The 16,991-nt window shown below is 37.0% G+C and overlaps 2 protein-coding genes across 3 annotated transcripts; one reads left to right on the forward strand and one right to left on the reverse strand.

The window, feature by feature from the left end:
- Window positions 1-1,108: 1,108 nt before the first annotated feature.
- On the forward strand, window positions 1,109-6,012 carry selenou1a (selenoprotein U 1a). 2 transcript variants are annotated; one of them, XM_084390558.1, is made up of 7 exons: window positions 1,115-1,204; window positions 2,460-2,845; window positions 3,640-3,819; window positions 3,929-4,020; window positions 4,608-4,748; window positions 5,153-5,317; window positions 5,416-6,012. In XM_084390558.1, exons 2-7 carry the CDS (start codon window positions 2,527-2,529, stop codon window positions 5,509-5,511), a joined length of 993 nt encoding a protein of 330 aa, XP_084246684.1. In that variant the 5' UTR covers window positions 1,115-1,204; window positions 2,460-2,526; the 3' UTR covers window positions 5,512-6,012. The 2 variants fall into 2 exon arrangements, with proteins under 2 accessions (XP_084246685.1, XP_084246684.1); XM_084390559.1 differs by lacking the exon at window positions 2,460-2,845 and having other exon boundaries at window positions 1,109-1,204.
- Window positions 6,013-6,962: 950 nt separating this feature from the next.
- sfxn3 (sideroflexin 3) lies at window positions 6,963-16,362 on the reverse strand. Its single transcript, XM_084390560.1, has 11 exons — window positions 16,177-16,362; window positions 15,221-15,396; window positions 13,748-13,918; window positions 13,098-13,196; window positions 11,789-11,864; window positions 11,029-11,114; window positions 10,106-10,233; window positions 9,868-9,917; window positions 9,722-9,771; window positions 9,556-9,603; window positions 6,963-9,476 (listed from the first exon to the last, which is right to left on the reverse strand). The coding sequence occupies exons 2-11, from the start codon at window positions 15,382-15,384 to the stop codon at window positions 9,380-9,382; spliced, it is 969 nt and encodes a 322-aa protein (XP_084246686.1). The 5' UTR covers window positions 15,385-15,396; window positions 16,177-16,362; the 3' UTR covers window positions 6,963-9,379.
- Window positions 16,363-16,991: the final 629 nt, after the last annotated feature.

Below are 16,991 nucleotides of genomic sequence, written 5' to 3' on the forward strand. Positions count from 1 at the left end.
TGCTTTTGGGATGATGAAAACCAGGTTCAGGGCCATCTTCCTGCAAGCACTGGAAGTGCACCACACCTTTGTACTGTACTGTAAGTGACTTCAAAAGACATAAACATTTTTTCAGAAATTATAATTTTGTTTATTTTTTTATAATTTCAGGTCATAACAGCCTGTGCCATCCTCCACAACATGTCTTGTCATGGTTTGGAGACAGCCAGTGGTGCTCTCTGGCGTGACCAGCTCTGCAGAGGAGGAGGTATCCACTGACCATGACTAGTAACAGGCATGTAAGAGAATTGTAAAGCTACAGACAAAAATTAGACTAACCCTAACCCTACAGAAAAAAAAAATTTGAGACAAAAATTGAATGGACTGAATGGATTGAAATATTTTATAGTTTGATTTGAGGATGCAAGTTAATTTCTTTTATTCTTCCCTCTTATATACAAAGACACACACAAGCAGCTTCTTCCAGGAGGTTTGTGTGTCTCTGGCCTGGTGTCTGCTGGATGATCCTGACAGAAAGCGAGTCATGATGGACCGCAGTGGGAAATACGTCATTCCCAGTACTTGGAATTAATACATGTTCTAGAGTTTGTTAAAATCTCACAGTCTGTGCTTTGTGCTTTATCTGCTCAGTGATGCCTATGCCTATTGGGAAGAAAGAGACGCTGTCCTTCTCTGTCCAGAATGAGCTCATCATCGTCCAGTGCCTGACGCGTGTCTGATCTGTATGGATCTGCTGAAATCCATACAACGGAAATACAACACATGTTTTATATTGCTCTGCAAATTCATAACCAGGACGTATACCAACCCAGTGCTAATAAGCCTTAGTTAGAGACTATACATTTTGTTGTCCATTTTAGAATACTTAAAACATATAGAGCCTTTCTGCAGCCATTGTAGCCTATCTCTCTGTGGCTAAATTTGTGTTTGAGTGCTTGTGATTAAATTTTTTGAAAAATAATAAACAGGTTTGATGCTAACAAGGCACTGTATCAATCATAAGAATGGTGACAATGAGGGATGTGAAAATCACTCAAAATAAAAACTATATTTAATCCTTTTTATATGGGTAAAACTGCGCAGACGCAATACAGATTTATTGGTGCCTGTCTCTTTAAGAGATTAGGTTAGACAGGCTAGTCCTCCAACTGAACGGCCGCGTAGTTTGACAACCTACTGACAGAAAACCGTAGAACTGCAAGCTGTGAGTATTATTCCTTTTTGTTGTGTTATCAACCCTTGAAAGCAAAGCTATAATGCAGATATTAATGTCTATGATAGTTAATATTCTTAAATGGTCAGTGCTTGTATCTTGCATTGTAACAACTCCCTTTCTAGGCAAACAAAGCTAACCAGCAAGTGTTAGCTTCATGGACTTTAGCCTCATGTGCAATGCAAGCAGTGCAAAATATAAAATAATATGTATGCGGGCTCGGCATTGCTGTAATAGTTATCCTTACGTTAATTTACTTAAGCATATGTAACAGTTAACGTTACACATCTTATTCGATTTTGAAACCGGTTCAAACTTCAGCTAACAATGAATGTTAACAACGAACGTTATAATGTATTAAATGAAATAGTAGTAATTTCTAACCCTCTACACTTCCACGCCAAATGTAGACAGGATATATGTTTTTATAACTCGGTAGCGCCGAGTTTGGTCGCTTTTTGTCTGTGTAAGTGACCTTTTCTGTACATGACAGAAATCAAATGTGTCCTTCAAATCCTTAAAGGGAAAGTTCACCCAATAATAAAAAATTATGTCATCACTTACTCACTCTCAAATTGTTCCAAACCTGTATGAATTTATTTGTTCTGCTGAACACAAAAGAAGATATTGTGAAGAATATGAGTACAATCAACTGTTTAGTTACCCATTATTCTTCAAAATATAGCTATTATTTTGTGTTCAGCAGAAGAAGAAAAAACTGTAGGCCTACTTGCAGATAATATTTTAATAAAATAAAAAGTAAACTGTAGGTGTACTTGGAGTACAATTTCATGACTGTTTCTTAACACACTTAATACTTGTGCTTTGTAATAATGTCAAATTAAACTTTTAAATTTAAAGTACATTTTAAATAATTGTTTTAATAATCTTTTATTGTGTTTCAAAATAGTAGGCCTACACTTATTTTAATGTGTTGTTGACTAAGTGCATTTAATAGCCTATAATAGGCTACATTTTCATTTAGGCTAATTGCAATTAACATGCAGTTGAGTGTCAAAAAACATTACATTCAGTTCACACTTAAGTATATTGTTTTAAAGTAGCCTATATTCTTTTTTTTCTGTATTATGAACTCTTTTGAAAAGTATAGCAAAGTGTACTTACATTTCACAAGTGTGCACAGTCTGCACACCCACAGAGTCCCTCATTTTTGTTTTGAGGCTTATTTTAAATATTAAAAAAGCCTACATTGAGAGGTAAAGCATTGTTTTCCTTTCCTCTCCAGGGCTTTCCACTGAACTTCACTTTTACCCAATTGGGAAAGGTTGGCTAAACTCACCCTGGACGTTGCAATGGCCCTCATGCGACTACGGCCCATGTGTTTGACCTATTTGTCGCCAAGAGGGAGAATTTCTCTTAGTGTAAATTGCAATGTCAAGTACAGAGTGTCTGTGTCCCAATCTCCCCGGCATCTAGCCATTAATAAGATAGTCGTAACGCATAACCTCCCTCCAAAGTATCTCCCACTGACCATCTCTACATGCCGACCACCATTCAAGACATTAGTGTTTCCCACTTCTGTCAACACTATATGCATTCGTGCTATTTCGACAAACCGGCACTTCTCAAGGGAAAGCCAGAACAGCCAGTCTTCCTTTAGTAAGACAAAAGGTACTGCTCCTGCCCCAGCATGTCTTGGTATATTGGCGTATTATAGCAATTACATGCTTGCCTTTAGTACAAAAATGTGAGAACTCAATGCGTGCAATGAAAGCTTTTCAATTGGGGTGCTCACGCTCATATATAATAATATAGCTTCAACAAATTACTTTTTGTTATTGAAACAATAGCTGCGTCCCAATTCAGAGGCTGCATCCTTCGAAGGCCGCATTCAAAGGCTGATTGTGTCACAGAGGCGTGACGAAGGCTGTCCCGATTTGAAGACTCCTTCAAATGCGTCCTCCATTTCCCGTGCAATGAAGGATACAAAAGATGGATCCTTCATGGCCTTGCCTACCCCAGAATTCATTGTGTGCCAATGACAACAGGATTTTTTTTTTAGAGATATTGCCGGATTACACTTTTAAATGTAACTGTTGGGTTTCAGCTTACTCTAATAATACAAATGTAAAAGTAAAACATTTTTTTTTTAAATCGGTTCAAATGTTGACATCTTACTAAGATGCGATCACATAGTTTATACTCTTATTATATACAGGAATGGACCATGGTGAACATATTTAGACAGTTTGTGAAGCCCAGTGCACACGTTAATGCCACTCGTTAACGGCAGCTGTCCCAGTTGCTAGGCGACAAGAACAATTCTCTGTAGGCTAGACTGTCTCATTTAACAACGCTCTGTCTGACGTGGCCTTTGAAGTGCGCATCCTTCGAAGGATGCAGCCTCTGAATTGGGATTCAGCTAATGTTTGTAACCTACCATACTGTATATATTTTCACTGCAGTGTCATCATCCATCCTGGAGGGTGAGACTCTTGCCATGGGCATGTGGTCACTAGGTCTTGGAGCTGTGGGGGCCGCCATTGCCGGCTTAATACTTGCAAACACTGACTTCCTGCTGACTAAACCGGCACCTGCTACTGTAGAGTATCTTGGGAATGCTGACCTCAAAACCATTGACAGTGGTAAGAAATGAACTGAAATTAAGAAATTACATTTTGGCCAATTGCTTTCATAATTAAGAAAAGCAGTCACTATATTTATTGTAATGTTTTCCCATCTGTATCCGTTCAGATGAGAGGATGTTAAAGGCGAAGATTCTCTGGGAGAGATCTGGTGCAGTGATCGTGGCTGTCCGGCGACCTGGATGATTTTTGTGCAGAGAGGTAAAGTGAGCATGTTCCTCATAATAAAGTTTAGTCAAAGGCCCTCATTCACTGTCCAAACAAAATCTGAGCTATTTTGAGCTATTATGCACCGATACTGTGCTTGTGTGCTCATACTCATTAAAATGCTGCGTTTACAGTGCAGTGTTTGTGACACAGAAACACAGACAAGAGAGCAAACAGAGAGCAGAATGGATATATCAGAGAAGGATGTCTATTAAGTTAATTTATCAAATCACTTTTCAAAGACTGTTCTTATAAATCTGAACTTTGGCACAGATTTTAGCGTACAAATGTTACAAATTTGTGCATGTGCAAGTTTTATAAATGAGGCCCCAGCACACCAGAATCAAGCATCCCTATAGGGTACCAGCCTGCAAACATACCTTATGCCGGTGACCAGCAATAATGGATTCTTCAGCAGGGTTGCCAAAGGAATGGTGCAAAATACAACATCAAGAGACCTTTTATGTTATTATGAGAAGTGTACAAATATTTTCAGTTCATTATTAAACTATGGTGGGAAATTAATGGGAAACACTGAGTCTATACATTGAATACATGAAGATGTGATTGTGTATCTGCAGGAGGCCTCTGAGCTGTCCTCTCTGAAGCCCCAGCTGGATGAGCTCGGGGTCCCTCTGTATGCCGTTGTGAAGGAGAATGTAGGTACGGAGATTCAGGGCTTCAAGCCTCAGTTCGCAGGGGAAATTTTCCTGGATGAAAAGGTTAGTAAACATTAAAGGGATTCCATCATTTACCCTTGTGTTGTTCTTAAGAGTTTTGTTAATCTTCGGTACATTTATTTACATTTTTGATGAAACCTGAGAGATTTCTATTGAAAGTCCAAACAACCAAAACTTTGTTGCTTCAAAAAGTTTGTAAAATGATCCATATGAATCAAGCCGTTAAATCCAAGTCTTCTGAAGAGACACAATCACTTTATATGATGAACAGATTTAATTTACACTTTTAATCATATATAAACATTGGTCAACGCACATATATAGAGCACATCAAACATGGTAAATGGAAGATCAAATGTGCTTGCATGAAGTTTTACTGAATAATACAGAAGTAATTCTTTATTCATTCATACATTGTTTTGCCTGGGTGTCTTATTTGTGCACAGCAAGCATTTTATGGGCCACAACAGAGGAAGATGGGTGGGCTTGGTTTCATTCGCTTGGGAGTTTGGCAAAATTTTATAAGGGCCTGGAGGTCGGGTTACCAGGGCAACATGAATGGAGAAGGTTTCATCTTGGGAGGGGTGTTTGTCATCGGATCTGGCGAACAGGTAATATATATAGATATTTCATTAAATCATTTCAAACCAATTCAGAGATATAGCAACTTGACTGGCATTACATCCTGATTTTTTTTTTTCACTTTCAGGGAGTTCTCCTAGAGCACAGAGAAAAGGAGTTTGGAGATAAAGTCAGCTTAGAGTCTGTTTTGGAAGCCGCTAAGAAAATTGTGGTAGAAAAGTAAATGTTGTCTAAAGTTTGATCAAAATACAGTTCTCCCTTATCACAATCCACCTCATCTCACTTAATTCTACTAATGCTGTGAATGTGGAAAAGCTCAGGGTAATATGTTTAATTGTTAGAACTGACTGGTACACTTTAAGAGCTAAGTGATAACGTCACAGAGTTGCATGTGGCCTCATTTTAATTCTGGTGCTTTAGTATTTACAAATGAGAGTAATGTTGTGTTAAGTAATATTTTTTTTTGCACTTTAGAAATAGTTTGTCATGAACCATCGTATTGTTGTTTTTCACTTTACTGCGTCCCTTTTGGTTGCCTGCTGCCATGTGCCACGTGGTTTTTGTTGGTATGTGTTTTAATGATAGTCTGACTCCAAACTCCATGTTGAAAGAGCAGATTTGATGCCAACACATGCCTAGTTACCCTCTGGTTTTTGGTCAGCGAGCAGCCAGAGGTTCAGCTGCGGGTGGACACAATGAACAATAAACATGTCACCTCCAAATATTCAGTTTGTCTGTATTTTACATGCTTTTGAGTATTGATGTTTGAATTCTCATTCATTTACTTGAAAAAAAAAACTATATGCATGTTTGTCTCTATACTATTGTTCAAAAGTTTAGGATCAGTAAGTTAAAAAAGAGAAGAAATACATTTATTCAGCAAGGATGCATTAAATTGATCAAGTCACAGTGAATACATTAATGTTACAAAAGATTTCTATTTCAAATGTTTTCTTTTACTTTCTATTCATAAAAAACTAAAATGTTAGGCATTACAATTGTTTTCAGCATTGATGATAGGAAGTGTTTCTTGAGCAGCAAATCAGCATATTAGAATCATGATTGTGAATCATGTGACACTGATGCTGAAAATTCAGCTTTGCCGTCACAGGAATAAATGACATTTTAAACAATATTAAAATAGAAAACAGTTGTTTTAAATTGTATTATTTCACATTATTATTTTTTTTCTGTATCTTCGATCAAATAAATGCCTTGGTGAGCACAAAAGACTTATTTCAAAAACATTTTAAAACAACTGTACTTACCCAAATCTTCCAATGGCAGTGTATGTACAGTAAACCATTTATTCTCATGAGAAACTGCATGTATCATGTCCTTTACATTATATATCTCCACAACACAACTTGTGTACTACTCTTAAGCCTCTACTGAGACATTCAGCTCTAATCCCTGATTAGTATATATGCATACGTAACAGTTCTTTTCTAAGCCCACCTACTTTTATGCTTGCATTTTAAAGGCAGGGACTTTGAAACTGCTCTCATAAAGAATTTAGCTTATTGTTTAAACATGGGTTTCATCTGGGTAAGCCATCCGATTAGAAAAACGTCTGATTAACTGATCAACTGTTATAAGCCAAATATTTAGTTTATTCTAAGTACGAGCCAAGGCATCTCTATAGCAAGCGCTGACAAAATATAATCTCAGACAGTTAGTTTAATATCTTTATTACATTGTTCAAGATAAAATACACACAAGGATTAACAAAACAATATAAAATGCTGGAAAAATAAAACACAATGAGCACCAATAATAACTATAATAAATGTGCTAAAGTGGGTCTTCCTGGAGTGACATTTATATGCATGACACCACACCATTTTATTGTGCTTGCATTTGTCTGCACTTTCTATGGGAGACCTATCAATAAATATGTGCTCTAAGCATCAAGAATATGTGCAGTAACAGAATTGTTTTTTTTGGTAAGGTCTCATTTTTGTGACATGTCAAATGTATTTTGGTGTGACAATCTTTCATTTTAATTTAATTATGATCCACATATTGATGGACAACCATAATGTTATAACTGTCAATAGAAAACACAATGACCATCTTCATTGTTCATTAACAATTTTGTGTGTGTACAATTATAACATAATGGTTTTCTATTCATTAAGTTCACTAAATTAATACATTTGTACACAAAACACTTTTTCATGAGATCTCCAATAAACATTGTCAGTGGTCTAGTGCAGTTTACAATCATAAAACATCTGAAAGAACTTACTAAGTAACCTTGTGTACCTCTAGTAAAATGTTACAAACAGTTTTGTGATTAAAGAGGATATGACAGCATAATGTCTGTTGAGAAAGACAGTAACACCCTTGAGCATCACTGTACATCATTATATTATGTGACGTTGGTGCATTATTACACGACCGACTGAACTCGTGCTGGTACACTGCATTATAATAGGAAGAATAAATCCTGACAGCATGTGGTTAAACTTTTCTGTGAGATTTGGTGTAACAGGACATCCCAAAAGGAAATTGACATTTTTGTATAAATCACAATCACATAGTCTTATTTGCATAACATATCCGACAGCTCTCTCCATCAATCATAGTAACAGGGAAATTGTGCATTAATTCCTGACCGTTTTCCACAACACTACTTTTTTTTTTTTTCAACCGCATACTTATGTAACATATAATGTGCTAAGAAATTAGGCTAAATAATATTTGCCTACATGGAGTTCTCAAGTCAAAAACAAACAGATCTCTGTTGCCTCTCAGAGGACATGATGAGAATAACATCACATCAATGAGCCTTTTTCATCCCAAAAAAAGCAGAGTCCTGAGAGTCTGATGGCAAAGAAACACTGTAAAGGTTTGTTAACTTCATCCACAAAAACAATAGGAACCAAGCAACAAAAACTACACACTGTAACATTACCACAATATGTCAGGAAAAACAAGTTTGATCTTATTCGCTCAGATTACAGGAGGCCGTTAACTTACAAAGGGTTAGGTTATATCATACACTACAGACACTATGACTGACATCATATATATATTATTGATACAACATCTCATAGATTCCCCCATGACAACAATAAATAGATTGTTGTTCCCATAACTGTTAATGTCTGAGATGATAGATGATCAAAGCGGGGCATATGAAGCAACTTTCTTCATACTCTGAATGAGCATATTTTGACTATCGAGCATGAGTGAACTCTGTTCGTATAAATTGCTCTTGCTGTCTGAGAGATGTAGTGCCTCTGTCTTTAAGCCCAGACACATTCTGTCCCATTAGGGGGAATTATTTTTTACAATCACACAAATGCAAATAATAATAATAGATATTATTTTGACCTCTTTACAATTCTTCAATAACAACAAACAAACTACAATCCACACAACCAAATATCTCAGAGACTTTTGCAATGACTTAAAACCACACAGGCCTGTAAGGCTTAAACAGAAATTATGAAGTATGGCCTGCAGGAAGTGAAGATGTACATCAGAGATAGTCACCTAATAATTAGCATTTTGATGCGCTCATGAAGGAGTGTTAGCACATCTTAGGGCTTCTTTTGCAGTGCAGAGAGTAAAGCACACTGCATTTACTGCATAAGTGCACTTAATGGGCACATAATGGAGCACGTAAGGTGGAAATACTCCTGGCAGAATAAAGTTGAAAACCCAATTTCTGGAACTGTCTTCAGTAAGAACGTGCATGTGAGAGAAACCTTTGAGCCACAAACCTGGAAAACTTAGAACACTAACTAAAGAGCACTAATGAAACAAAAAATCTTACAATACGCATATGGTAATCTAGAATAAATCAAAGTGATGAATGTATTGGTAAATAAGTCAACATGTGTGTGATGGGGTTTAAAACATCAATGCAGAAAGTTAACATTCAAGCTTCTTAACTAAATCCAGCAGCAAATTCTGCCCTTCATTGTACATATAGTCATTAAGGATTGTGCAATAGCATGGGTAAAATTGACAAAAATATATAACTCAGAACAGCAAAAAAAAAAATCTACCTTTCAAGTTGTGCCCACTAACCTCCAGTGCAATGGAAGACATCAGAATGGGCTGCAACCTAGACTGCACTACAGACCCTTGTTGAAATAAACAGTGGTGGTGTGAGGATTGCTTTGTCGTAAACTCTCTTGAAGCTCCGGCTCCAGGCTGCTCACCTTCATAGAACTTCACAGAGACAGAAAGACATCCCAATTCAGCACGTCGAACAAACTAGGGGAAAATAGATTATATTAGTAGCACTCACCTTTTCTGTGGGAACAGGGCGCAGCACAACGGAGTGGCAAACACCAGGCTGTGGGGATGGATATTTAAAATAAATCATTCATTCATTCATTCATTGTTTTAAACCAGGATTGCTGTGTATAGCAAATAAACACTTAAAAAAATATATATATATTGTTTTTTTTTACCAGAATCCAACAAGTCCAACTTGTACAGGGGCATTGAGAACCGGGAACCGCTGAGAAAGGGACAGAAATTTTGCGATGCACTTTAAAAACATCCATTTTGCTTACAGATTCAGAGAAATGCTTGAAATGAGTCTGTGATTCTTTACCTTCATGAAAGCTTTCTTCTCTAAGGCATTCATAATAACTGGAGGAATAGCTGTTTGAGAAAACCAATGCAAAAAAAATTTAATACAAGGGGAACACTCTTAATTTCATATTTTACCACTTTTTTGGCTGTGAATAAGAGGTTATTAAAATCAATCAATCAAAAAACAAAAAACATCAGAAATATAGAGAAACTCCATTATTCACTTAAAAAAAAAAAAAAAATCTACAAAAGCTTACCCATGGCTGGCACTGCCATGCCAATACGAGACACCACCACCTGCACGATGGCTTGCTGAGCAGCTTTAGTTGATTCTCCGAGACGTTTACCCTCAGCATCAGTAATAGGGATACCACACTTCAGCTCTCTGTAGAAGTATTAAGAAAAGAGAGAACTCATTCAATGGTCAATTCAACATTTTTAAAGCCAATTAAAGGTGCAGTAAGCAATTTCTGAGAAACAAACAAACAAACAAACACTCCCTTCTTTGCTCTGACCCTAAAATGCACGAACGCAATGCAAGAGTGGATGTTTCTGTATCAGCTGGAGCGAAGCAAAAAAAATGCTATGTGAAAAATAAAGCTAAGATGACGAACGACAAGGAACTACAAATTTTTTACATATAGTACACAAGAGTATACAAGCAAGAATTGGTTGTTAGTTGCCAGCAGCACTCCAGCTCCAGACAAACAATAGCACTCAAAACTGTCCTGTTACTATAGCTAACACTACAACGACAGCATATTTTGGTTCCGTGAAACATAGCAAAACCAATGTTCCTCACGTATGGAGAAGAAACAACATAACCTTGGCGTTTGTTTTCAGGCCGTCCTGCTCTGGTGTCTCCGGCACTGGAAAGCTGTTCTAATATTACTACAGGTCCTAAAGCTCTTTCCTTCTTTTTCCAGTGATAGTCCTGACTTTCTCTTTTGTAATGTCTTTCAGCCATCTCTCTTCCTACAGTCTTTCTTCAAATCTCCCTCTTGCTCAATCTCTCTCCTCCCCCATCATGAGTGGACACGCCCCCTACTGCTGATTGGCTACAAGTGTGTTGTGGTGCTCTGTCTGTCTGATCCACTTTCAACAGCGTTTCTTAGAAATTGCTTAATGCTAAATTATTTTCAATTTTAAGTAATTCAAATTAAGTCTTTTTTTCACTCACCTTTGTCTCATGAAGGGTATGTTGATACAGTTTGCTGCTGCCACTGCAGCAAATGGAACAAAACGCCCCATAATAGCAGGCAAGTGCTGGAGAGAGATAAGACATTGAGTGACTACTGACAAAAACTGTCCACAAAATATAAACCAGCATTTAAAAGTCATTCAAAAGGTACTGACACACAAGATCATCAATTAAGCCTAGAAAGCAGTAAATATTTTAACTCTTTTGCTGTATGACAGGTTTGTTTATGTGTCTGAATACAGAGGGGAAAAACATAGATATACACATATCCTTCAAAAGTTTGGGGTCAGTAAGATTTATTAATATATACAGTATAAATTTAAAGAAACGTATACTTTTATTCAGCAAAGACACTAAATTGATAAAGTGACAGTAAATACATTTATAATGTTAGAAAAGATTTCTATTTCAAATAAATACTGCTCTTTTGAATTTTCTATTCATCAAAGAATTCAGAAAAAAAAAACTTTTGCCATTACAGGATAAATAATAATTTTAAAATACATTAAAATCGAAAAGTCATTTTAAATTCTAATAATATTTCACAGTAATTTTGATCAAATATGTGCAGTCTTGTAAGCATACAGTAATAGACTTTTTTCAAAAACATATAAAATGGAATATATAACAAAAATATATAAATGGAAACAATATTGAGTAGTAAAATATCTTAAAAAAAATGTTCAAAAGTCACTCTAATAAACTATAAATATTGAGACAGTTTAAGGAAAGGACAGACCTTGGTTAGAGACTTCAGGCCAAGGGCTGTTATTACAGCTCCAGTGGTCGCACTGACGTAGGCTGCACCAAGCTGACTGCAGAGGCGAAAATAATTTGCATTAAGTATTATGTATTGTTATGTGTTACTGAGCAGATCACTACATAAATATTTCTCATGAAGCTCATAATTGCTACACTGACATTACAGAATTTCTCCTTTACCAAGACTATAGTTCAGAAAGAGCAATGTTGTTGAGTAGTGATTTCATCCCTAAAGCATGTGTACAAACAATATTAAAACAATATAAGCCTCGTTACGTAACTCCTAAATCCAACAACTGATGCTTGGTGAAAGAATGCTACAGGCATTTATATTGTTAGAAGATAAACTGCTAATAAACACATGATCAGAATAGAAACATAAATAAATGAGCATGCTATTTAAATCTGCAAGTATTCAGCATGTGTAGTGATCATGAAACACTGACATCTCTGCTCCATGGGAAGTTCATGAAGTGCAGGTGGAATAGACTCCACCATTTGTGTCATATGGCTCATGCAACAGCTTTCAGGACACTAAAGGCGGGCGTACACTGTGCGAGTTTGGACACTCGGGAGGCGGTGAGCGGTGAACTCACGTTGCGAGTCAGTTAGCCTGATAATCATGTAAAAGCAGCTGGTACACAGCATGACTGTACTGCACGGCGAGCTGGTGGCAATCGCATGAGCTTTCGTGCTAAACACAGAGACTGGAGCTTTCAAACCTGATGCTATGGCTTCGGATAGAAAAAAGAAAGAAAATAAAAAGACGAGTCTGCGAACAGCACAACCATTCCTTTTAACAAAAACAACTAGAGAGTGTAGTTGTGTGTGTGTGTGTGTGTGTCAGTGTATGTGCAAGCTGTGGTTATATATAATAAATAATATTCATAAATCTAGCCTATGTGACATGGTTGATTTGGCAATAGGGGACAGCCTATGTGCACTGGTCAAAATCGGGTCGACTCCCCGAATTTTTCAAACATGTTTAAAAATTATCGGGAGGTGCTTTGTAACTTACTCGATTTGGCTCGTAATTTCTCTCACACAATGCAAGCCGCGACCATACGAGCATCAACGATTTCTACACGATTTCTCCCAAGAGAAAAAAAAGGAAAAGCTTTTACGACATCAAAAATCATAGCGTGTACGCCCGGCTTTAATGGTGCAATATACCAATAAGGTGTGGGCGAAACACATCATCACACCATCAAAAGGTGGGTTGCCATGAGGCCTCCTATAGAAACCTGCAGCTAGACTGTTTCTAGTAGTGATCTTAGCCTTCATACTTCATGGTGAGTGGCGCGTCTCCACTGCGGTTAGTGTAGTTGACAACGGCGTTGAAGGACTGGTTAACCCACTGCCAAAACACCACTGCTGGGGTTGTCCTGAAAACAAAGCGAGACAAAGCTTGAATTTAATGAAAAATGCAACATGTATTTTTTTTTTAATAAATAAAAGACATTTATTATAAGACTTCTTGGACAATGCTGCAGTCATAAGAATCTCCCACACAAGCCTGTAATTTGAGTCACATGTTGATCTTACTAAAAATGACTCATTTGCAGATGACTCACTGATCCAAGTACGGTAATAATGCGTCTACAAAACCGGGAAAAAGAACTTTTTCAATCTTATTCAAAGTATTCTTTTACTCTCTACGTTTTAGGAGCACAAAATACTACCATAAAACAGTGTCAACCTTCTAACCCTGAATCAAACCACCAAACTTAGCCATTCAGTAGGACTGCTGTCTTTTCCATGATGACTCATTTAGGAAATATTCCGACCTGAGCGGGGATGTTTGTCCCAGCCATGGAAAGATTTACTCCCTTTCCTTTTATAGCTCAAATGTATAACATTTTCAGGTCTACATAGACTTCCTGTCCATATGGTGTTCAGAAAGATGAATGATCAAGAGTGACAGTGCTCTTCTTACCTGTAAAAGGTGAGCATGCAACCCGTAATGGTCATGTTCATGGGTACTTGTGCAGACATGCGTCCGACTAGCAGCATTTTCTCTCCTGTGTCTGGGTGGAAAGCAGAGTCGTAGATGTATTTGGCCCTCCATAGTTGATCTTCTGTTAGCCCAGGCTTCACGACTCCCAACCTGTGAAAGAGGGCACAGCAGAAAGATATTTTATTCAAGACAAACTGATAACAGCATAGAGAGCTGAAACAATATTTAAGGTAAAGTGTGTTATATGGGGGATTTTAAATCCTTGCTTAATGTGCAGAGACATATACAAGTAAGCCATTCATAGGTTGATTCCTACGAAAAGCTCTGTGGCGTTTTTAAAACTTTGCTATTTTTGTTGAGCATATCAACCAGCAACGCTGGCCAATGGAATTTGGGGTGGGACTGGGATCTGTTTGTCTGACCAATGGGAGAGGGGGGAGTGTTTGAAGACAGCCAATAATAAGACTTCACAGGGCATTAGAGTTGGTAAAAAGAAAAAAGAAAACTCACATAAAAGTTTGTTCAAAAGTTTGTGGTCAGTAATTTTTTTTATGTTTTTGAAAGAAATCTCTTATGCTCACCAAGGCTGCATTTATTTGGTCAAAAATACAGTAAAAAAAGTAAAATATTGTTAGAATTTAAAATAACTTTTTATTTAAATATATTTTAAAACTGAATTTATTCCTGTGATGACAAAGCTGAATTTTCAGCATCATTACTCCAGTCTTCAGTGCCACATGATCCTTCAGAAAACATTCTAATATGCTGATTAAGAAACATTTCTTATTATTATCAATGTTGAAAAGAGTTGTGCTGCTTCATATTTTTGTGGAAACAGTGATACTATATTTCAGGATTCTTTGACGAATACAAAAAAAACTAAAACAATAAAAAAAACAGCATATAGGCTACTTGAAATAGAAATCTTGTTACATTTCATAAATGTCTTTACTGTCACGTTTGATCAATTTAATGTGTTCTTGCTGAATAAAAGAAGTATTTAAAATCACATTTTACCATCAGTGTCGCTTTAAAATCACTATATAGTAGTAATCATAAAAATCATAATGTATTCATAAAGGAGCTCACCGCACCGGAGCTCAAATGCAGTTCCCCTCCCGTCATCATTATCTAGCAGTTTTATCATTGGTAGAATATAAAATGAGTAAAATATTACAATACAAGGATTTCTGTCAAATGCAATTTATGCAATATGTCAAACCTTTAACCCATAGGTGGGAAATCAAAACCTCAGCAATAAAATTAAATAAAAAGTTTAAAAAACCACAGCAACAATTTAAAAGTAGCCCAATTTCTTGGTAGAACCGCAGATGTAGCAACCCTGGTTGCAAAGATGTGAGGTAGGATAAGCCCTTAATTTCAATCGACAAATCCATGCTGAAATGTTTTAAGAGAAATGTTTTTACAATTCAGCCCTTTGGGATTACAGACCTGTAGTCCTCCACAGTAACTCTGGCATCCTCCAAAACCTCACTGGACAGCAGCACGTTTCTGGGGTCCGTCACCATGAAGAAGTGCTGAGCCCGGCCCATAAATGTGCCCTGGTCCCATCGTGGTTCTTTAATGTTGATATTCAGTGGCAAATCTCCAGACATCCTATTCGCCTTCTGTGAAGATCACAGATAATCTACTGAGAAACTCACTCACTCAATTAACTGAGAAACAAAATATGGTTTAGAAGATGTCAAGCCTGATTTGTGTGAACATGGTCATTTTCACACTTAAGAAAAAAAATGAAAGTAAGTTAGTGTGAAAAATGAAAGCAAGTCAAAGGTGAAAGTAAAACTAAGAACATTTATGACTGAAAAAAAATATGACTAAACCCCGTTTACTAATAGACTATTTGATTGATGTTTAACAACACGCTTGCCGTCATGCACGCCCATAAACAATAATGTCTGACAAATTAACATGCGAGACTAGCAATACATGTCAAAAGAGCAAGGACTAGCCGGACTGTTGAATTTACAAAGATGTTTATTTGAGAAATATATAACTAAACTGCTTAACAACTAAAGAAAATGTTACCGTTTATCTACCATGGAAAAGCGAGCGACATAAACCGCATAATTACAGCTTTTGTAGCTAATGCTAGCTGCTATGCTGGTGGGATGTAAACTAACAAGGACATGTAAAATAAAGACATTTCCTATGACATTTATTTTGATTGAAGCTGTGAATTGTTCCGCTGTTCAGTATGTGCTTTTTGCGCTTAAAAAATAAGCAGTGTAATTATAAGCACCCATATCCCCTTCAACCTGCTAAGATAACGTTAGCTAGCTACATACAGCATAATCTCACACTTACATGAACACAACAATCATATCGAAATAGACAAACGTGCATTTTTGTTCAAAGGGTCATTCAGTAAAATATGTGACACAGACCTTGATAAAACACCACAGGTAACGTTCAGGTACACCTTGAAGCAGATGACCTCAGCGCTGACTGCTTTCCTCTGCGTGATGACAGTATACTGCCCGCACTTCCGGTCTGCTTGACTAGCTAGCCTTGAAAACCTGCGCGAGAAGGTTGAAATGATGAACGTGCGGTTTTTTGTGTGAAAAGGCGGTGTTTGGAGCAGAGAGATCTGCAGTTGGCTCGAGATACTGGGCGTGGATGAGAACAGCGTTATGATTGGCAGATGGTTCTAAACCGGGGCGTGGATAGGAGCTGCGTTATGATTGGTTATCTGCTTCGTGATTTCCTGAGATAGGCCATTCATTGGGAGTGCTAACCTGCACAGTTCATGGGGATTTTTAGCTTTGTGAAAAAAGTGTTACTTTAGCCGTTTTGCAAACTTCCGCCAGATTTACCCACTGAAAAGACGGCTTCATTCCTTTAACCACACGTAATATATCCTAATGTTGTCCTTGTTTGCATTTTGATTAAAGAGCTGTGGGTATATTTGGTGAAAAGATGCAGAAAAAAAACAGAAATCTTGACTTTACCTGTACGATGGATACATACTCGAAAATAAATTCTCGATTTCTGTGGCGAATTCAGTTTGCTCTGCAATAAAATCTGTAGGTGTTCATACTTTATGCCTTCATACCCACTTTCAAACCAAATTTAGAGCTAAGAGTTAAAGGGACAGTTAACCCAAAAAATAAAATTCTGTCATTATTTACTCACCTTCATGACGTTCCAAACCGTTTGACTTTCGTTCTTTTTCAGAACGCAAATGAAGATCTTTTTGATG

This window comes from Rutilus rutilus, assembly GCF_951802725.1.
Source record: "Rutilus rutilus genome assembly, chromosome: 20".
Taxonomy (NCBI): Eukaryota; Metazoa; Chordata; class Actinopteri; order Cypriniformes; family Leuciscidae; genus Rutilus; species Rutilus rutilus.

Bases quoted from the DNA above. Each gene is read 5' to 3' on its own strand.
- sfxn3 (XM_084390560.1), bottom strand. From the start codon at position 15,384: ATGTCTGGAGATTTGCCACTGAATATCAACATTAAAGAACCACGATGG. The intron at 13,919-15,220 runs GTCTGTAATCCC...CCTCTTTCACAG, and splicing joins GTTACTGTGGAGGACTACAG to GTTGGGAGTCGTGAAGCCTG. The intron at 11,115-11,788 runs GTCTGTCCTTTC...ATCTCTCTCCAG, and splicing joins GCCTGAAGTCTCTAACCAAG to CACTTGCCTGCTATTATGGG.